The sequence below is a fragment of the Salvia miltiorrhiza genome, chromosome 6, assembly GCF_028751815.1.
Source record: "Salvia miltiorrhiza cultivar Shanhuang (shh) chromosome 6, IMPLAD_Smil_shh, whole genome shotgun sequence".
Lineage (NCBI taxonomy): Eukaryota > Viridiplantae > Streptophyta > Magnoliopsida > Lamiales > Lamiaceae > Salvia > Salvia miltiorrhiza.
The window spans coordinates 22,482,177-22,505,528 of NC_080392.1; the positions used below are offsets into that span (position 1 = coordinate 22,482,177).

Consider the following 23,352-nt stretch of genomic DNA (forward strand, 5'->3'; position numbering starts at 1 on the left):
CTGCGAGCATGTTTTACATGTTGCGTTCTAGATGAGCATGTTTAGGATTATGTGTTGAGCATGATCAAACCTTTTGAAAGAAAAAGACTAAGCTATTAATAATTTTATAGATGATTAAAAATTATTTAAACTCTCCACAAACGGTCTCAAGACAAAGTGATTGACAATATGAGTAAACGTCCACACGATCGTGGCTTACTTCATATTTGATTTCACAAGTTTGTTAAGTTGATATTTCTATTAAAAATATTTAAATCCATTTAAGTAGTGGGAGTTATGCGGTAAACGTCCACACGATCGTGACTTACTCGTATAAATTTTCACGAATACTTTAGAGGATGGAATTAAATAAGATAACTAAGAAATTAAATTGAATGCGGCATAGTCCTAGTGTGTATGCCAAATTCGAGAATTTAATTTCAAGGTTAGATTGTGGTTATTGTTTAATAATTTTTATTCTTAAAATTATATAGACCTCCACATGCGGTCTCAAGACAAAGTGATTGAGGATGTGAGTAAACGTCCACACGATCGTTGCTTACTTCATGTTCGATTTCACAAGTTTGTTAAGTTGAGGTTTCTATTAAAAATATTTAAATCCATTTAAGTAGTGGGAGTTATGCAGTAAACGTCCACACGATCGTGGCTTACTCGCATGATTTTCATAAGTACTTTAGAGGATGTATTTTAAATAAGATAACCAAGAGGTTAAATTGAAAGCGGTATGGTCCTCGTGAGTATGCTAATTTCGAGAATTTAACTATCGAGGTTAAATTGTGGTCGCTGCTTAGATATCATTTCAAGTACAATGTACAACTCCCCATCGGAGTCCCTTCTTGAATATGATATGGTCTAGTTAAGGTCCAACTATTAATTTCATTGGTCAAAAGGTTAAGTTGACATGGATGGAAATTAAATGACTAGGTAAATAGTCTGGTTGAGTTCATGTGTAAACGTCCACACGATCGTGGCTTACTCGTGAGATTCCTTGGGCAGTTGGAGGTTTCATTAATATTGTTTTATCAAAAGGTTACAATATTATTGTTACAAATTATGTGCTTCATGTTCTTACATGTTTATTTGTTTACATTCAGATATGTCTATGTTTCCAATAATCTCTATTCTTGCCAACAATCCTCTTACCGGTCCAAATTATGCTTAATGGAAACGCCATATTATGTATATTCTTGACGCTGAGGAGCACAATTTTGTGCTTACTACTCCACGACCCGCTAACCTTACTGACGAGTCAACTGATGCGGAACGAGAGGTGCATAAAAGGTGGCACAAGTCAAATAATATGGCCAAGTGCTATATTATGATGACTATGTCACAAACTTTGCAACTCCAGCATCAGGCCATGGTTGATGCGGCCGAAATCATGTTGAACCTCTCTGAGGTTTATGGGGAATCCGAGAGATCTGCTCGCTTTAACATAATGAGAGAAATCTTGGCATGTAAGATGAGCGAGGGCAGTTCTGTACACGAGCATGTCATGCACATGATAAATCTGTTTGACAGGCTCGAGTTGCTCGGAGGGGGTATTGAAGGGGATGTCAAGGTTGATATCATCCTAAATACTCTCCCCAAGACCTTTGAGAACTTCCGTCTCAATGCCATTATGAGCAAGGCCAACTATACTCTTAACGAGTTGTTGAATGCTCTAGTTATGGCAGAGGGAGTCATGGGCAACAGGAAAGAATAAGTCCTTGTAGCTGCCAAGGGATCTGCTTCTTCGTCGAAAGACGGGAAGAAGAAGCAGAAAGGTCCAAAGAGCAAAGGCAACAAGGAAGCAAGTGGGAGTGGTAAAGTGGGCGGCCCTACTGGTGGCGTAAAGAAGCTAAAAGGAAAGGGAAAGTGCTTCAAGTGCGGAAAGATTGGGCACTGGAAGGTGAATTGTCTGGTGCTCAAGGCAAAAGGACAAGGTACGTCACAAGTTCTAGTAACTGAGACATGTTTAGCTTCGTTTTCTATGTTGGATTTGTATACTGAAAGCAAGAACATTTTATGCTTGTATACAATGATTCCTTTGTTCACTGTTTTATCTCCTATCTGATTGTGTTCATGATTGCATACGTATGTTCTTTATCTCTATATAAGTAGATTATATGGTGTGTTGTAGATCACAGAAGACCGTATAATTGGAATAACCTTAAGAGATATAAAATAATCACAGCCGAAATAACTATAGGACAAGTTATTGGTTTAGGCTGCGGTATAGATGGAAGTAGTTTGTCTTGACTACTTATCTATACTGGTACGTCATTACGTATTGATATGACCACAGTGAGATGTATTCTTCTATCTGACTTAAGTAAATAATCAAGATCACGGTAACTTATAAGATCTTAATACTAATAAGATTTCAGATATATATGTTGATTCGCTTATCACTTTGATTTACTATGAGTGAGAGTTATATAGTAACTTGAGTACTCTGTATCTTGGGTGATAGCGGTTAACATATGATATTTGATTATCTGTATTAGTACTCGTATCCGATAGAAGATAATGACATCCCCTTAAGGAGCTCAATAATGTTTATTGCGTTAAACCCTGCAGGTTGATTAAGTTCAGACACAATAATAAGGTATGAGTAGTACTGCTTAAGTATTACAAAGAGATTGATTAATTTAAGTTGTCAGAGCTCTAATTAATTAATGGATGTCGGATATTTTAAATACGAGGATTTAATAAGTCTAAATACAAGCCCCGACTCAACACCGGCAATAAAGGGGTAAGTCAATATTGGTTCTCTAGTGGAATGAACTGATATTTATAAATTAATTATGGTCTGGGCTGACCATGGATAAATTAATTTATTTGAGGCCCATCTTTATTCCTTGTATCTGGTCCCTGGACTGGCCCAATGTCTCCTAGCCCAAGAAGGGCTAGAAATCGCCCAACACTCATTACTGGCGCCCCCTCTCTGTATTTTCTTCTTTAAATACAGCTGTCAGCTCTCAGGAAATACACACTGATAAAATTAGGGTTTTGAGAGTTGTGGGAGGCGCAGGAAACTTGTAGGAGATTTCTAGCTTGGGACTTTCATAGTTCGTTGTTCATCCAACGGTGAAAGCTGAGCGGGATACAGTTCAGAGATCATAACTGGAATCTTTCGATACGATCATCAACGACCTCTGCATCCGCTTCTCAAGTAAGTAATTCCTAACACCTATGTGCAGCTGTTAAATTCGTAGGAGCATGTTTAAGATTAATCGTTGTATGATAAATTAATAATAATCCAAGAAACGATCATCGGGCAAACGGAACATTAATTCAATTTAATATTCCTTCAATTGGTATCAGAGCCCAGGATTAATTTCTTGGCTCTATTATTAATTTATGTACGATTAATAATGTGCGTTGTTTTTACTGCTGTTGTTCTTCGTGGTCTGTTGATTCGTAGAATACGTCGTTTGACGTTGTAATCATTTTTCACCACGAGAAAATTCGTGGTTAGATTAGGTTTTTCAAATTGTATTTGTTTTTCCTTTGTAATCTATAAAACTGAAGAACGAGACGAGCACAACGACGAATCAACAACGAAAGAACGGTGGATGGAGGTGGTGTGCCGGGTGCGGTGCGGCAAAGGCTGCCGGCGCCGAGGGCAGCGCGCGCACGAGCGCTTGCGCGCTGTGCGCCGCGCGCGCCGTGCACGCTGCTGCTGCACGGGCTGTTGCGCGCGGTGGCTGGGCGAGATGGAGAGGAGGCAGCCGGCAGGGGCGGTGCGCGCCCGGGGCGGCGCCTGCGTGCCCAGCGGGCGACGCGCTGCCGCTGCTGTCGCCGTGCGCTGCTGCTGCTGGACGTGCGCTACTGCTGCTTGAGGCGCCGAGCGCTGCCGACTGCCGCTGCTGCACGCCGAGAAGGCTGCTGCCAGCGCCGGGCTGCTGTGAGCGCCGGGGCGCTGTTGCAGCGCCGGGCGGCTGCTGCGCGGTGGAGGGGCGGCTGTTCAAGGGAGGCGGCGGCAGCTAGGGTTTCCAAACCCTAGCTGCGTATCTCAAACCCTAGGGGGCCCAAACCCTAATTCCAAAGACGGGCCTAAAGTGTTCGGGCCAAGTTTATGTTTTTGGGTTTTTCTTTTCTGTTTTTTATTTTAATAGATTAGAAGTTGGGAATCCACGAATGGGTCATGAAGAGTTTTAATTCTTTTTTTATGTTCTTTGCATGCCGTGGTGTTAATCCCTTATGCTCTTTACCTGCTTTTGTTCGTCTCTGCTTGTTAATATGCTTTATTAACTACGCTTAGATAAGCATGATAGTAGGTTTATCATTTTCTTAAGCATGTTTTAGAATTCTGCGACCATGTTTTACATGTTGCGTTCTAGAAAAGCATGATTAGGATTATGTGCTTGAGCATGAACAAACCTTTTGAAATTAAAAAGACTAAACAGTTATAATAATTTTTAAGCAATTAAAAATTATTATTAGACCTCCATATGCGGCCTCAAGACAAAGTGATTGAGAATATGAGTAAACGTCCACACGAACGTGGCTTACTTCGTATTTGATTTCACAAGTTTGTTAAGTTGAGGTTTCTATTAAAAATATTTAAATCCATTTAAGTAGTGGGAGCTATGCGGTAAACGTCCACACGAACGTGGCTTACTCGTGTAATTCTCATAAGTACTTTAGAGGATGGATTTTAAATAAGATAACCAAGAGATTAAATTGAAAGCGGTATGGTCCTTGTGAGTATGCTAATTTCAAGAATTTAATCATCAAGGTTAAATTGTGGTTATTGTTTAGATATCATTTCAAGTACAATGTACAACTCCCCAACGGAGTCCCTTCTTGAAATGATATGGTCTAGTTTAAGTCCAACTATTAATTTCCTTTGTCAAAAGGTTAAGTTGACATGGATGGAAATTAAATGACTAGGTAAATAGTCTGGTTGAGGAGTTCATGTGTAAACGTCCACACGAACGTGGCTTACATATGGAATTCTTTGAGCCGTTGGAGGTTTCATTAATATTATTTTATCAAAAGGTTACAATATTATTGTTACGAATTATGTGCTTCATGTTCTTACATGTTTAAATTGTTTACTTTCAGATATGTCTATGTCTCCGATAATCTCTATTCTTGCAAACAATCCTCTCACCGGTCCTAACTATACCGAATGGAAACGCCACATAATGTATATTCTTGACGCTGATGAGCACAGTTTTGTGCTTACCACTCCACGTCCCGCGCCCTTAACTGATGAGTCGACTGATGCGGAACGTGAGGCGCATAAGAGGTGGCATAAGTCAAATAATATGGTCAAGTGCTATATTATGATGACTATGTCGCAAACTTTGCAACTCCAGCATCAGGTCATGGATGACGCGGCTGGCATCATGTTGAATCTCTCTGAGGTTTATGGGGAGTCCGAAAGATCTGCCCGCTTTAACATAATGAGAGAAATCTTAGCATGTAAGATGAGCGAGGGCAGTTCTGTGCACGATCATGTCATGCATATGATAAATTTGTTTGACAGGCTTGATCTGCTAGGAGGGGGTATCGAAGGCGAAGCCAAAGTCGATATCATCCTCAACACTCTCCCCAAATCCTATGAGAACTTCCGTCTCAATGTCGTTATGAGCAAGGCCAACTACACTCTTAATGAGTTGTTGAATGCTCTAGTTACGGCGGAGGGAGTCATGGGCACTAGGAAAGAGGTTCTTATCGCTGCCAAGGGATCTGCTTCTTCGTCGAAAGGCGGGAAAAAGAAGTGGAAAGGTCCAAAGGGCAAGAATGATAAAGAAGCTAGTGGGAGTGGCAAAGCCAAAGTGGACGGCCCTACCGGCGGTGTAAAGAAGCCGACGGCAAAGGGAAAGTGCTTCAAGTGCGGCAAGACTGGGCATTGGAAGAAAGATTGTCCGATGCTCAAGGCAAAGGGACAAGGTACGTCACAAGTTCTAGTAACTGAGACATGTTTAGCTTCGTTTTCTACTCATTCATGGGTAGTGGATACGGGGGCAACTGATCATGTTTGTTACACCTTGCAGGGCTTCAAGCCGACAAGGCAGCTGGAAAGTGATGAGATCACCATCTCCATGGGCAATGCGTCGAAGGTCGCAGCTGTTGCTATTGGAGATTTATCTATATGTTTTGGTGATGACATTTTAGTTTTGAGAGATATTTTATGTGCCGGAGTTTCGGCGGAACATAATTTCTGTTTCAAAATTGTTTTTGGATGGATATTCTGTTACTTTTGATAGAGGTGTCTCTATCATGAAAAATAACATGACTATTTGTTCTGGAATTTTGAATAACTCTCTCTATACTATTACATGTCCAATTAAAAATTATGTCCATGTTGCATCTACATCACAAATCTGTCCTAATCCGAATAAGAGGAAATATTATTCTCATGAACAATATACGCATGCGTGGCACCTAAGGTTAAGCCACATCAATCTAAATAGGATCCAAAGGCTCGTTACAAATGGAATCTTGAAAGATTTCAAGCTGTTCCATTTAGAACCTGCAAATCCTATATAGAAGGAAAGATGACGGCAAGGCCTTTTAAGGCTAAGGGGAATAGGGCCTCGCATGTGTTAGAATTGATTCACTCTGACTTGTGTGGACCGATGTCCACAAAAGCTCGTGGAGGGTATGAGTATTTCGTCACTTTCATTGATGATTACTCAAGATATGGATACATTTACCTACTTCAACGCAAGTCTGAATGCTTTGAGAAATCCAAAGAATTCAAGGCGGAAGTGGAGAAGAGATTGGGTAAATCTATCAAGTCATTGCGGTCTGATCGCGGTAGCGAATACCTCGGGAACAAATTTTTGCAATACTTGTCAGATTCAGGGATTACATCCCAATTGACTGCACCGGGTACTCCCCAACAGAACGGTGTGGCGGAGAGAAGAAATAGAACTCTTTTGGAAATGGTAAGATCGATGATGAGTTATGCATCGTTGCCTATTTCATTTTGGGGATATGCCTTGGAAACAACGGCTTACTTGCTAAATCTAGTACCGTCCAAATCGGTTCCTAAAGCTCCTATCGAGTTATGGTCTGGGCGCCAGCGCAGCTTAAACCATATAAGGATAAGGGGTTGTCCTACATACGTGCTAGACAAGGAAGCGAAGAAATTGGAACCTAGATGTGAAGTAATGTTGTTTGTAGGGTATCCTAAGGGAACGAAAGGTGGTTATTTTTATAATCCTAAGGATCAGAAAGTGGTTGTTAGCACCAACGCACGATTCTTGGAACAGGATTATATAGATAAACACAAGTCTAAGTTCGAGATTGTCCTTCAAGAAATCGAAGGCAATGGACAGGCGATTCCATCACCCCAGCCAAGTGTGCAAGTGAATGCACCACAGGATACTGCACTAACCATTGTCACAGCTATACCACCACTGCTTCGTTGTAGTGGGAGGGTTATAATTCAACCCGATCGATTTATGTTCTTGGGAGAGTCTTCGGATCTTCTTCCTGTTGATGAACAAAAGGATGTCGACCCTGATAACTTTAGATAAGCAATGGAAGATCTGGATGCAGATTCTTGGTACGACGCCATGGTTTTTGAAATAGAATCCATGACTGCTATGGATGTATACGAGAAAACTGAACTACCAGATAGCTTCGAAGCTATAGGTAGTAGGTGGGTATACAAGAGAAAGCGAGATTCGGATGGCGAAGTCGCAGCTTTTAAAGCTAGACTGGTGGCGAAAGGTTATACCCAGGAACAGGGTATAGATTATGATGAAACCTTTTCGCCAGTTGCCATGCTTAAGTCTATCTGAATACTCCTTGTCATAGCAGCCCACATGAACCTTGAGATTTGGCAAATGGATGTCAAAACCGCTTTTCTAAACGATTTCCTTGAAGAAGGAAGGGACATTTATATGCAGCAACCCAAAGGGGTTGTGAAAAAAGGCGAAGAGCATCTTGTGTGGAAGCTGAAGAAGTCCATTTATGGACTTAAGCAAGCTTCGAGGTCATGGAACAAACGTTTTGACGAGGTCATTAAATCCTATGGATTTACTCGTTGTGAAAATGAAAGTTGCGTGTACCGTTTAGATGCCAATGGCGACGTGGTTTTTCTTGCACTTTATGTAGATGATATCCTCCTCATTGGCAACAATGTTGAGCTATTATCAGACATAAAGAAGTGGTTATCCGAACAGTTTCAAATGAAGGACTAAGGAGATGCAGCGTACATCCTGGGGATCAAGGTTATTCGTGATCGCCAGAAAAGGATGTTGAGCTTATCTCAAGCGTCCTACATTGATACTGTGATTGCTCGTTTTAGCATGCAAACTGCCAAGAAAGGGTTGCTACCTTTCAGACATGGCATTCCTCTGTCTAAGGATATGTATCCTAAGACGCCTAGTGAGGTTGAGGAAATGAGGAAGGTACCATATGCTTCCGTCGTAGGTAGCCTCATGTATGCAATGCTTTGCACGAGACCTGATATTTGCTATGTCGTTGGTATGGTTGCAAGATATCAGTCGAACCCTGGACCAGGACACTGGACTGCGGTAAAGCATATTCTCAAGTACCTGAAGAGGACTCGAGATTATAGGCTAGTTTACCAATCAGACAGTCTAACTCCTTTGGGTTATACCGATTCAGATTTCCAGGCTGACCGGGATGAGAAGAGATCTACCTCTGGCTATGTGTTTACCTTGGGAGGTGGAGCCGTATCATGGCGGAGTGCAAAGCAGAAATGTATTGGAGACTCCACCATGGAAGCCGAATATGTAGCTGCTTCTGAAGCTGCTAAGGAGGCTGTATGGTTCCGGAACCACCTCTTGGATCTAGGAATGGTGCCTAATTTGCCTAAGAGTATCATAATTTATTGTGATAACTGGGGTGCAGTGGCAAATTCTAAGGAACCCAGGAGCCACAAGGCGACCAAACACATAGAGAGAAAGTACCACATCATATGAGAGATCGTAAGCAGAGGAGATGTGCTAGTTGAGAAGATTGATACATTGGAGAACTTAGCTGACCCTTTCACGAAGAGCTTGCAGCAAATGGCCTACGAGAAGCATGCTCGAGGGATGGGATTGCGGTTGATGCCACCCACTTAGAGAAAAACTTTCAGTATAAGTGGGAGAAAAAGTGAAGTGTTTGTTGTAATAGCTAGTATTTAGACGCATTGTATACTAAAAGTTTTGCTTTAGTATAAGTGGGAGATTGTTGGATTTGTATACTGAAAGCAAGAATATTTTATGCTTGTATACAATGATTCCTTTGTTCACTGTTTTATCTCCTATCTGATTGTGTTCATGATTGCATACGTATGTTCTTTATCTCTATATAAGTAGATTATATGGTGTGTTGTAGATCACAGAAGACCGTATAATTGGAATAACCTTAAGAGATATAAAATAATCACAGCCGAAATAACTCTAGGACAAGTTATTGGTTTAGGCTGCGGTATAGATGGAAGTAGTTTGTCTTGACTACTTATCTATACTGGTACGTCATTACGTATTGATATGACCACAGTGAGATGTATTCTTCTATCTGACTTAAGTGAAGAATCAAGATCTCGGTAACTTATAAGATCTTAATACTAATAAGATTTCAGATATATATGTTGATTCGCTTATCACTTTGATTTACAATGAGTGAGAGTTATATAGTAACTTGTGTACTCTGTATCTTGGGTGATAGCGGTTAACATATGATATTTGATTATCTGTATTAGTACTCGTATCCGATAGAGGATAATGACATCCCCTTAAGGAGCTCAATAATGTTTATTGCGTTAAACCCTGCAGGTTGATTAAGTTCAGACGCAATAATAAGGTTTGAGTGGTACTGCTTAAGGATTACAAAGATATTAATTAATTTAAGCTGTCAGAGCTCTAATTAATTAATGGATGTCGGATATTTTAAATACGAGGATTTAATAAGTCTAAATACAAGCCCCGACTCAACACCGGCAATAAAGGGGTAAGTCAATATTGGTTCTCTAGTGGAATGAACTGATATTTATAAATTAATTATGGTCTGGGCTGACCATGGATAAATTAATTTATTTGAGGCCCATCTTTATTCCTTGTATCTGGTCCCTTGACTGGCCCAATGTCTCCTAGCCCAAGAAGGGCTAGAAATCGCCCAACACTCATTACTGGCGCCCCCTCTCTGTATTTTCTTCTTTAAATACAGCTGTCAGCTCTCAGGAAATACACACTGATAAAATTAGGGTTTTGAGAGCTGTGGGAGGCGCAGGAAACGTGTAGGAGATTTCTAGCTTGGGACTTTCATAGTTCGTTGTCCATGCAACGGTGAAAGCTGAGCGGGATACAGTTCAGAAGATCAGAACTGGAGTCTTTCGATACAATCATCAACGACCTCTGCATCCGCTTCTCAAGTAAGTAATTCCTAACACCTATGTGCAGCTGTTAAATTCATAGGAGCATGTTTAAGATTAATCGTTGTATGATAAATTAATAATAATCCAAGAAACGATCATCGGGCAAACAGAACGTTAATTCAATTTAATATTCCTTCATTCTACTCATTCATGGGTAGTGGATACGGGGGCAACTGATCATGTTTGTTACACCTTGCAGGGCTTGAAGCCGACAAGGGAGCTGGGAAGTGACGAGATCACCATCTCCATGGGCAATGCGTCGAAGGTCGCAGCTGTTGCTATTGGAGAGTTATCTTTATGTTTTGGTGATGACATTTTAGTATTGAGAGATGTTTTATATGTGCCGGAGTTTTGGCGGAACATTATTTCTGTTTCAATGTCTCTATCATGAAAAATAACAAGATTATTTGTTCTGGAATTTTGAACAATTCTCTCTATACTATTACATGTCTGATTAATAACTCTGTCCATGTTGCATCTGCATCACAAATCTGTCCAAATCCAAATAAAAGGAAATACTTTTCTCATGAACAATATACGCATGCGTGGCACCTAAGGTTAGGCCACATCAATCTAAACAGGATCCAAAGGCTCGTGACGAATGGAATCTTGAAAGACTTTCAAGCTGCTCCATTTAGAACTTACGAATCTTGTATAGAAGGAAAGATGACGGCAATGCCTTTTAAGGCAAAGGGGAATAGGGCCTCGCATGTGTTAGAATTGATTCATTCTGACTTGTGTGGACCGATGTCCACAAAAGCTCGTGGAGGGTATGAGTATTTCGTCACTTTCATTGACGATTACTCAAGATATGGGTATATTTACTTACTTCAACACAAGTCTGAATGCTTTGAGAAATTCAAAGAATTCAAGCCGGTAATGGAGAAGAGATTGGGTAAATCTATCAAGTCATTGCGGTCTGATCGCGGTGGCAAATACCTTGGAAACGAGTTTAAGCAATACTTGTCAGATTCCGGGATTACATCCCAATTGACTGCACCAGGTACTCCCCATCAGAATGGTGTAGCGGAGAGAAGAAATAGAACTCTTTTGGAAATGGTACGATCAATGATGAGTTATGCATCGTTGCCTATTTCGTTTTGGGGATATGCCTTGGAAACAGCAGCTTACTTGCTGAATCTAGTACCATCCAAGTCTGTGCCTAAGACTCCTACCGAATTATGGACAGGGCGAAAGCCCAACTTGCATCATATAAAGGTATGGGGTTGTCCTGCATACGTGCTTGACAAAGAGGCAAAGAAATTGGAGCCTAGATGCGAAGTAATGCTGTTTGTACGCTATCCAAGGGAAACGAAAGGTGGTTATTTTTATAATCCTAAGGATCAGAAAGTGGTTGTTAGCACCAACGCACGATTCTTGGAACAGGATTATATAGATAAACACAAGTCAAAGTCCGAGATTGACCTTCAAGAAATCGAAGGCAATGGACAGGCGATTCCATCACCCCAGCCAAGTGCGCAAGTGAATGCACCACAGGACACTGCACAAACCATTGTCACGGCTGTACCACCACCGCTTATCGTCCAACCCGATCGATTTATGTTCTCGGGAGAATCTTCGAATCTTCTTCCTGTTGATGAACAAAAGGATATCGACCCTGATAACATTAGACAAGCGATGGAAGATCGAGATGCAGATTCTTGGTACGATGCCATGGTTTCTGAAATAGAATCCATGACTGCTATGGATGTATACGAGAAAACTGAACTACCAGATGGCCTTTTAGCTATAGGTAGTAGGTGGGTATACAAGAGAAAAAGATATTCGGATGGCGAAGTCGCAGCTTTTAAAGCTAGACTGGTGGCGAAAGGCTATACCCAGGAACATGGTATAGATTATGATGAAACCTTTTCGCCGGTTGCCATGCTTAAGTCTATCCAAATATTCCTTGCCATTGCAGCCCACATGAACCTTGAGATTTGGCAAATGGATGTCAAAACCGCTTTCTTAAACGGTTTCCTTGAAGAAGGAAGGGACATCTATATGCAGCAACCCGAAGGGTTTGTGAAGAAGGGCGAAGAGCATCTTGTATGGAAGCTGAAGAAGTCCATTTATGAACTTAAGCAAGCTTCGAAGTCATGGAACAAACGTTTTGACGAGGTCATTAAATCCTATGGATTTACTCATTGTGAAAACAAAAGTTGCGTGTACCGTTTAGATGCCAATGGTGACGTGGTTTTCCTTGCACTTTATGTAGATGATATCCTCCTTATTGGCAACAATGTGGCGCTATTATCGGACATAAAGAAGTGGTTATCCGAACAGTTTCAAATGAAGGACTTAGGAGATGCAGCATACATCCTGGGGATCAAGGTTGTTTGTGATCGCCAGAAAAGGATGTTGAGCTTATCTCAAGCGTCCTACGTTGATACTGTGATTGCTCGTTTTAGCATGCAAACTGCCAAGAAAGGGTTGCTACCTTTCAGACATGGCATTCCTCTGTCTAAGGACATGTGCCCTGAGACGCCTAGTGAGGTTGAGGAAATGAGGAAGGTACCATATGCTTCCGCTGTAGGTAGCCTCATGTATGCAATGCTTTGCACGAGACCTGATATTTGCTATGTCGTTGGCATGGTTGCAAGATATCAGTCGAACCCTGGACCAGGACACTGGACTGCGGTAAAGCATATTCTCAAGTACCTGAAAAGGACTCGAGATTATAGGCTAGTTTACCAGTCAGACAGTCTAACTCCTTTGGGTTACACCGATTCGGATTTCCAGGCTGACCGGGATGATAAGAGATCTACCTCTGGTTATGTGTTTACCTTGGGAGGTGGAGCCGTATCATGGCGGAGTGCAAAGCAGAAATGTATTGGAGACTCCACCATGGAAGCCGAATATGTAGCTGCTTCTGAAGCTGCTAAGGTGGCTGTATGGTTCCGGAACCACCTCTTGGATCTAGGAATGGTGCCTAATTTGCCTAAGAGTATCATAATTTATTGTGATAACTGGGGTGCAGTGGCAAATTCTAAGGAACCCAGGAGCCACAAGGCGACCAAACACATAGAGAGAAAGTTCCCTGAACGGTGGAGGAGGGCAGGGCTCGCTCCGGCAGACAGCGGGGTTGAGATTGGAGTTGGGGCCGCGCGGCAGTGTCTGGAAACTGACGGTGGTGACAGGAAAAGGGCGAAGGTGACTGGGCGGCGGGAGACGGTGGCAGGAGGTGTTTGGCGCTGCTGGTATTAGGGCTGTAAACGAACAGAGCTATTCGCGAGCTATTCGGAGCTCGGCTCGAAAAAAGCTCGTTCGAAGCTCGGTTCGATAATAAACGAGCCGAGCTCGAGCCTAAAATCGAGCTCGATAATTTTATCGAGCCGAGCCCGAGCTTTATAGTGCTCGGCTCGTTAGGCTCGCGAACATGTTCGGATTCGTTTATAATCGAACATGTTCGCGAGCCCACAATCGAGCTATGTTCGCGAGCCTACAATCGAGCCCATAATCGAGCCCACAATCGAGCTTATGCTTCAAGAAAGACAAATAAATATTTTTGTATGAGACAAGGTTCGAACCCTTGACTTCAAAGGCATAATAGCTCTTAAATAAACTTCCAACTTCCATTGCCATTGAGCTACATATAGCAATTGTTGTAAAATTTAAACTTAATATATTCTTATATATTACAAAAAAAAAAATTGACTTTATGTATATACGTAAGAAATAAATTTATATATATATATATATATATATATATATATATATATTAATATACTCAATGTCTATGTCTATATTTATAATATGTAGCTAGCATTTGCAACCATGCTCCGCGACAATGCATTGAAACATCTTTAATTAAATATAACTTTTATAAAAAGAAATAAAAAGAAAAACATAATTTACTAATAAACCTTCAATTTTATTATAGTCACACAATTGATTTCAAATATATTATAGATGTATCATGTATGTGTCATGTGTGTATAAGGACAAATGTTATGCCGTATACTTTGAATGAGCACCGCTTACATTTAGTCGATATTATAATTATTCTTTTTTATTTTATACATATATTTTTTAATTCTAATACATCAAAAATCATTATTTAAATTACTAATTTATCAAATTGCAAAAATCAAAAATCAATTTGTTCATTTTTACCTTAACTCCAAATAAACGAATTAAAAGAACAATCGAGCTTTGTTACTTTGTTCATTGTTATATCGTTTAATAATATCATACATTGATATTATATAATATAATATATATATTATATAATCAAATCATGCACTATAATTTATGTGTTATAGTCCATATCTATATATATCATGCATGTTATGTTGTATACTTTGAATGAGCGTCGCTTACATTTAGTCGATATTATCATTATTCTTTTTTATTTAATACATATTTTTAAATTTTTAATACATAAAAAATTATTATTGAAATCACTAATTTATCAAATTGAAGAAATCAAAACTCAATTTGTTCATTTTTATTTTAAGTCGAAATAAACGAATAAAATGAACAATCGAGCATTGTTACTTTGTTCATTTTTATATCATTTAATAATTTCATACATTGACATTATACAATACAATAAATATATACTATATAATCAAATCATCTACTATAATTTATGTGTTATAGTCTATATCTATATCTATATATATCATACATTATGTTGTATACTTTGAATGAGCGTCGCTTACATTTAGTCGATATTATCATTATTCTTTTTTATTTTATACATATTTTTTAAATTCTAATACATCAAAAATTATTATATAATACAATACAACATATATATATACTATATAATCAAATTATCTACTATAATTTATATGTTATAGTCTATATCTATATATATATATATATCATTACATATTGAAATTATATAAGTAACATGTATACTTTATCATCATATTATAATACTATATAATATATAAAATAAATATATATCTAGTAGATAATATACAGTAATAAATTAATATAAATATATTATATCATTCTATCATTGTATTATTTATAATGCATGCAAATTATGCAATATAGTCTATATTTTAATATAGACTATATTGTATATATAATGCATGTAATATAGTCTATTAAATGACAATTTTATATAAAAAAGAAAAGAAAAAAACCTAAAAAAAACCCTTGAAAGCACAGAAAGAGCAGACTAAGGGCCGAGTCTCATTAAAACCTTTTCACGGAAAACCCAGTGGTAAAAACCGTGAATAGGAAAAAGAGTGACACAAGACGAAAGTAGGGAATAGCTAAAGGAGATACAACTCCGAGATTCAGAATAACAACGAAAAAACAACCACCCATCAGTCCCAACTATCGTTTCTTACGCAGATGGCTATGCGAAGCCATGTCAAGGCGAACCGCAGCCCTAATCTCCTCAATCTCGTGCGGCCACCACCCTTCTGAACGTTGTTGGTTAGCCATAATATCTGCCGCCTTGTTTCCTTCTCTAAAGATGTGAGAAACCTGCAGCGAGAAAGCATCTAACATCTTTAAAATCCTATTCCACGCCGCCTTAAAACGCCAAGGCACATTCAAAGAACGGGTATTAAGAATTGATATCACGTAGGTGGAATCGGCTTCAATCTCATGTAATATAGTCTATATTTTAATAATTTATGTTAACAAACGTATAAATATACTCTATTAGTCTGTCCTTATTTTGATCAATAGTTTATATATATAAATATATATATATATATATATACACACACACAATATATATATATATACACACGTATATTTTTTTTTGGATAAGCACACACGTATATGTTATTATGTTAACAAACTCAAATATAAATATCAGAACATGTATTAAAAATAAAATTACAAATTAAAAATAAAAAGCAAAAACAAAGACATGGAAATTATTATTCAGCACGTAACTCACAAATTCACAATCAGTAATTACGATTCACGCGTCTTTCCGTTTTCCATCATTCCATATTTTCAAACCCTTCTTGCCGCCGTTCACCATACCCACGATCTTTCAGCTTATCAAGGTTTTCAAACCATCACCGCCGCCGTTCGCTGCTCACGGTCGGTCGACGCTCGCTGCTCACCGTCGGTCGACGCTCGCTGCTGCTGAACTTTGAGAGCAAGTACGTAATAGTTTAACTGTGATGAACTTTCTGTTTTTCTATTATATTGTGACTTTGGATTTTCCAAAATTTATGAAACTTTGTAATAAAGTACTAGGGAGTAATATGAAGGTTTCTGTAAATTTTCAGACCAATCCAATATGTTTTGCTATTTTTCCTTGAATTTAATAAGATGCTCGCAGAAATAGTTTAACTATGATGAACTTTCTGTTTTTCTATTATATTGTGAATTCCGATTTTCCAAAATTTATAAAACTTTGTACGAAAGTACTAGGGAGTAATATGAAGGTTTCTGTAAATTTTCAGACCAATCCAATATGTTTTTCTATTTTTCCTTGAATTTAATAAGATGCTCGCAGAAATAGTTTAACTATGATGAACTTTCTGTTTTTCTATTATATTGTGAATTCGGATTTTCCAAAATTTATGAAACTTTGTAAGAAAGTACTAGGGAGTAATACGAAGGTTTCTGTAAATTTTCAGACCAATCCAATATGTTTTGCTATTTTTCCTTGAATTTAATAAGATGCTCGCACAAATAGTTTAACTATGATGAACTTTCTGTTTTTCTATTATATTGTGACTTCGGATTTTTCAAAATTTATGAAACTTTGTGAGAGAGAACTAGAGTGCCTTACGAAGGTTTCTGTAAATTTTCAGACCAATCCAATATGGTTTACTAGTTAGCATATTTTATGTTTCTTTTGCAGGTCTTTATTTTCAAACGTCGCTTCAAGAATCAACCCTAATTCCAGCGCCACTTCAGAATCGCAGTGATGGAAAAGCAGCTGATATCCATGTAAATCAACTAGATCCGAACCATGAGGTTGAAACAGAGATTAGAGAAGAGAATCAAGACAATCCCTACATGACAAAGAAAAGAAAACGCACATCCAAAGTGTGGGATGACTTCAAAGAGATCACTGATGTAAAAGGAAATGTGAAAGCCGAATGCATTCACTGCAAGACACGGCTATCAGTCAACAAGACTGGTTGTACAACTCACTTGGCTAGACATAGTGCCAAATGCACTGCTAAACAAATTCACAGCACGAAAGGCCAACAAAATATCAGCATCACAATGTCTATGGCTCAGAAGGAAGCGGTGAGCTCTGTCACTAATTTTAAGTATGACCACTCAAAGATCAGAGAGGTACTTTCACACATGATTATTGTGCATGAGCTCCCATTTCGATTTCCTGAATATGAGTTATTTAATTTGTTGATGAAGAGCGCCACTCCCCTATATAATAAGATTAGTCGTGCAACAGCAAACAAGGATTGTTGGGCCTCTTATGAGTTGGAGAAGAAGAGATTGATGAACGAATTGAAAGGTGTTAGTAGAGTAAGTGTGACTACAGACCTTTGGACATCAGATCAAAATATTTCATATATGGTTGTCACAGGTCACTATGTGGATTCAAATTGGAATTTACAAAAGCGCACTTTGAACTTTTGTGATATTCCACCACCACATACGGGAGTCGTGATAAGTGATGTGCTGCAAAGATGCTTTCGAGAGTGGGGTATTGAGGAAAAAGTTTGGACAATCACTGTGGATAATGCTTCCAACAATGATGTAGCTGTTCGTATATTGAAAGAAAATCTCTTGTTCAGACACACTTTACCTCTTGGTGGTCAAATATTTCACGTGAGATGTTGTGCGCACATTCTTAATCTTTTGGTCAAAGATGGATTATCTTCTATTCAGGATGTGATCTCCAAAGTGCGTGAAAGTGTGAAGTATGTGGCAGCATCAGAGGCACGTGTGATCATGTTCGGTGAAATTGCAAAGCAGTTGGAATTATCTTCGAAGAAGCTTGTCTTGGATTGTGTAACAAGATGGAATGCAACATATTTTATGTTGTCATGTGCTTTGGAGTTCAAAGCCGTTTTTCCAAGATATCAACAAAGGGATCCTTCATATACTACATTGCCGAGTGAGGAGGAATGGGAGAAAGTGCGCATTGTTTGTTCTTTCCTTGAAGATTTTCATGAGATCACTGAACTCATCTCAGGTATTAATATATTTACTTTGCACTTATAATATATTGTGTAATTACTAATGTCAATTATATCATCACATTTAATGCAGGTTCTGAGTACCCGACAGCCAATCTTTTCTTGGTCAAACTTGTTCACATAAAGTCACTATTGACTTATGAGAGTTTAGATAAAGATTCAGGTACCACAGCTACATTTATGGAAAAAATGCTTGAAAAGATGAAGTTGAAGTTTGATAAGTATTGGGGATCTTGTAATTTATTGATTTCTATAGCGGCTGTTTTAGATCCTAGAAACAAAATGAAGTATATTGAGTGGTGTGCTGACAATTGCTATTCTGGAGTGGAAGGGATTGAACTTAAAGTAACAGTTTTTGAGACATTGCGAAACTTGTATGCTGAATATGTAGAGGCTTATAGAGTTAGTACTAGTACTACTAATATTGTGAGAAATGCTAGTGATGCTCAAACAGGAAGTTCTAGCAATGTTAGTGGTGTTAGTAGTGTGAAATTTGGTACAAGTAGAAGCCAAAGCAAATATGAAAGCTTTAGGAAAACTGTTGCTAGTGTTGATCAAATGAAGTCGGACTTTGATTTGTACTTTGAGGAGGCAGTTGAAGAATGGAATGAGCCGACTCAGTTTGATGCAATTGGATGGTGGAAGATGCATAAGATGAAGTATAAGATCCTATCAAAGATGGCTTGTGATGTGCTATCAATTCCCATAACCACAGTAGCTTCAGAGTCTGCCTTTAGTGCTGGTGGTAGAGTTATTGATCCACACCGTGCCTCTTTAGGAGTGGATACTGTGCAAATGCTACTTTGTGCCGAAGATTGGCTACGAGCTCGCTACGAGATCAAGGGCAAAGCCAAGGTAAGTATCAGTTTTAATCTTTATGTCTTTACTATATATACGTCTAATATTTAAATTTATGTGTTTATATTTTTATAGGACAAAGAGAATACCAAAGAGATCACTTTCACTTAAGCATGTCATCAACAGAATGGGTAAATTATTGTTTTTATTTATATTAGTCTTATTATTTATATTTGTATTATTCTTAATTGTGTGATTTTGATTTTGTTGCTGCAGTAGTGACGCTTTGCTAGATTGGAGTGAATCTACAAAATCAATGGTTCTCTTATATAGTAGTTTTTGGTGTGTATGTTTGGACTTTTCAATGCTCTTCTAGTTACACAAGACATGTTTGGATTGCTGTTTAAATTATGTTATTTTGGCATGCAGTACATTTGTTAGAATGATTTTTATTCGTATTGATGCTTGTTTTGGACGATTGATTAGAATATATAGAAAATAATTTTTCTTTGAGGTCGAGCTCGAGCTCGAGCAACAGGTTGATTAAAAGTACATGATTTCGAGCTTGACACGAGCTCGAACTCGAATATCCGAGCCGAGCACATTTCAAGCTACACGAACCTTTAAACGAACATAACACGAGCCGAGCTCGAGCATAAGCTCGAGTTCGGCATTAACGAATAAAACACGAGCCGAACTCGAATCGAGCTCGAGCTTGATATTTTGATGTCGAGCCGAACTCGATCATGAACATAAAAGCTCGAACCGAGCTCGAGCCGAGCTCGAACACCCGAATATTTAAACGAGCCGAGCTCGAGCAGCCTAGTATTCGGCTCGGCTCGTTTACAGCCCTAGCTGGTATGGTGTAAATCGCGCCGACTGGTGGCTCTTCCTCGGCGTTCATGATAGGAACGATGGGTGGCGCACGAAGCCGCCTTGTGTAGATGCCGGGAGATGGTGGGGGGCAGCGGTTCTGGAGTGGGTCGCGGTGGTGTTGCGCTGCGACGAAGGCGGCTGGGCTGGTGCTGTGGTGGTCGGACAGGTGGTGCGGCCGGAAGAGGGAGTTCAGCGGCGGATTGAAGCTAGGGCACGGCGGCGGCAAGGAGCCGCTGTTGTCGCCAGAGTATGGAGAGAAGAGGGGGCTTTGGGCTGCGCTCGGAGGCGGCGGCCTTCCCGCCGTGCGGTCGACGGGAATCGGCAGGGAGGTGGCTGTAGATTATAGATCTAGGATTTCAGGCGCGGTGTGGTGTGCGTGCATTTGAGTCAGAGAGAGAGGAGATTAAGAGGGAGACGAGGGTGGGCGGCGCGACGCAGCGACAAGGGTGGGCGGCGACGGGCCGGCGCGGGGCAGCGGCGCCGGCGGCGGAGTCGAGAGGGGAGAGAGAGAGTCGAGAGAGACAGGGAGGACGCAGAAGAAGGCAGGGAGATTAGATGTGAGAGACGAAGAAAACTAGGGCTTCTAGTTTCTAAATTTCCTAAATAAAATTTATTTTTTTTTCTTTTTTTCAGTTTTAATATTCAAATTTTGGTATTTAGATTTCTAATTTAGATTTTATATAAGTGTTACTTAATGATAAAACAAAAAAATGTTATGATTTTTTTATTTTTCAAAGTCTATATCTAGAAATAAATTCAGATTTTAGGATAAAGAATTTATATGTTATTTTTTAATATAATATAATATAATATAATATAATTTTAAAAAAATTAATAAAAAAAATTATACACAACAGTTTTTAGATACGCTCAAACATAACGGTTCCAAAACCGTTGTAAATGACTCTTATACATAACGGTTCTTTAACGTTATGAATAAACCGTTATAAAAGATGGTCATAGATAACGGTGGCTTAACGGTTTTGTAATACCGTTATGTATGCAACTAATAGATAACGCAAAAACATAACGGTTTTTCAAAAACCGTTATCTATGGATATAGACAACAGTACATAGATAACGGATTTTTTCAAAACCGTTATCTATTCCTAAAAGTGCGCTCATACATAACGGTTTTTGAAAAAAACCGTTATCTATGCACTGTTATGTATGTAAACTTTTGTAGTAGTGTGTGTTTACCTTGGGAGGTGGAGCCGTATCATGGCGGAGTGCAAAGAAGAAGTGCATTGCAGACTCCACCCTGGAAGCCGAGTATGTAGCTGCTTCCGAAGCTGCTAAAGAGGTTGTATGGTTCCGGAACTACCTCTTGGATCTAGGAGTGGTACCTAATTTGCCTAAGAGTATCATAATTTATTGTGATAACTCGGGTGCAGTGGCAAATTCTAAGGAACCCATGAGCCACAAGGCGACCAAACACATAGAGAGAAAGTACCACATCATACGAGAAATCGTAAGCAGAGGAGATGTGCTGGTTGAAAAGATCAATACTTTGGAGAACTTAGCTGACCCTTTCACGAAGAGTCTGCCGCAAAAGGCCTACGAGAAGCATGCTCGATGGATGGGATTGCGGTTGATGCCACCCACTTAAGAGAGCAGAGAGGCGCCAGAAACGTGTAGGCACATTCTCCCTTGGGACTTTCATAGAACGTTGTCCATCCAACGGTGAAAGCTGAGCGGGATACAGTTCAGAAGATCTGAGTTGGGGTCAGATTTTTGCAGGAAATCAAGTTCTGGCAGTTTCGGGAGAACGGCCATAACTTCCTCCACATAACTCCGATTCAAGCGAAACAGACGGCCACGGAAAGCTCTCGCGAAGACGAAGAAGTCGTATTTCTGGGAAAAATACGATTTGAGGACGTTTGAGGCTTCAAACGAAGGCTTGAAGCTGACTGTTCTGTTCAGCTGCGAATTTGACGAATTCTTCTGAATTCTTCAGGTATTTCTAACTCCAACGTGCAGCAATTAAATTCATAGGAGCATGTTAGGATTAATCGTTGTATGATAAATTAATAATAATCCAAGAAACGATCATCGGACAATTTGAGTATTAATTCAGTTTAATATTCCTTCAATGTCTAGCTAAAAAAAAAACGTGGTGAAGGGGCCCTAAAATATGAGATAGTAAGTAGGATAAACGATTAGGAAAAACATTTAAGTAGATTGGTGGGTATAAATGACGTAGATTGTATTTCTAACCTACAAATGGATCGTAGAAATTTTCTAGACTATGTATGATTTTAGGTGAGTAGGGACGTCTAATTGATGGCCGCTTCGTTACTGTTGAAGAACAAATAGCAATGTTCTTATTAGTTTTAGCGCATCATAAAAAAAATAGAGTTGTGAGATTTGATTTTTGGAGATCGGGGCAAACAATCTCGTATTATGTACACGCGGTCTTAGGAGCAATTCTACGGTAGATATTTTTAGCCAAACCCGAGGGCCGAGGTTGTTCCCGACTGGTGCACGGATCCACGGTGGCAGTGGTTTAAGGTAGATATAGAATAATTTTCAATCTCGTGTTTTACTATAGGGTCATTTAAGTGTTATATATGCTGTTACTAATTGTTTTAAAAATGTGTTTTGTGGGTAGGGCTGTTTAGGCGCCTTAGACGGCACTTATGTCAGTGTCATGGTTGGCAATGCGGATAAGCCCCGATATAGGACAAGGAAGGGTCAAATAGCTACAAATGTTCTAGGAGTTTGTGATCGAAACTTGAATTACAGATATGTCTTATTCGGATGGGAAGGATCGGCGGCTGACTCTCGAATCTTGAGAGATGCCATAAACAGGCCTCACGGCCTAAAGGTGCCAAAGGGTATAAATTACAGTTAATATTCTTTATTATTAGTCTTGTCTAAACAATTACTGCAACATGACTTGTGTTTTTTCTTAATTGAAACGTTGATAGGGAAATACTATTTGTGTGATAACGGTTATGCGAATAGTGATGGTTTTCTAACTCCTTTCAAAGGTGTTAGATACCATTTGAAAGAATGGGGTCCAAATGCGGCAAGGCCACAAAATAAAGAAGAACTATTTAATTTGAGACACAGTAAGGCACACAATGTGATAGAACGAGCCTTCGTCATTTTAAAGATGAGATGGGGTATTCTTTGATCTCCGTCCTTTTACCCAATCAGAGTTCAAAATAAACTTATTATGGCTATGTTTTTACTCAACAATTTTATTCGAATGGAGATGTCGATTGA

At 39.3% G+C, this 23,352-nt stretch overlaps 1 protein-coding gene across 1 annotated transcript; it reads left to right on the plus strand.

The window, feature by feature from the left end:
- The first annotated feature begins 1,360 nt into the window (after positions 1 to 1,360).
- LOC130990649 (zinc finger BED domain-containing protein RICESLEEPER 2-like) lies at positions 1,361 to 22,975 on the plus strand. Its single transcript, XM_057914874.1, has 5 exons — positions 1,361 to 1,399; positions 1,724 to 1,925; positions 17,136 to 18,443; positions 18,521 to 19,302; positions 22,733 to 22,975. Exons 1-5 carry the CDS (start codon positions 1,361 to 1,363, stop codon positions 22,973 to 22,975), a joined length of 2,574 nt encoding a protein of 857 aa, XP_057770857.1.
- Positions 22,976 to 23,352: the final 377 nt, after the last annotated feature.

Excerpts from the sequence above, each read along its gene's own strand:
- LOC130990649 (XM_057914874.1), top strand. The coding sequence starts at position 1,361 with ATGGTTGATGCGGCCGAAATCATGTTGAACCTCTCTGAG. Across the intron at positions 1,400-1,723 it reads TCATGTTGAACCTCTCTGAG|GGATCTGCTTCTTCGTCGAA; the intron begins GTTTATGGGGAA and ends GTAGCTGCCAAG. Across the intron at positions 1,926-17,135 it reads GCTCAAGGCAAAAGGACAAG|GTCTTTATTTTCAAACGTCG; the intron begins GTACGTCACAAG and ends TTTCTTTTGCAG.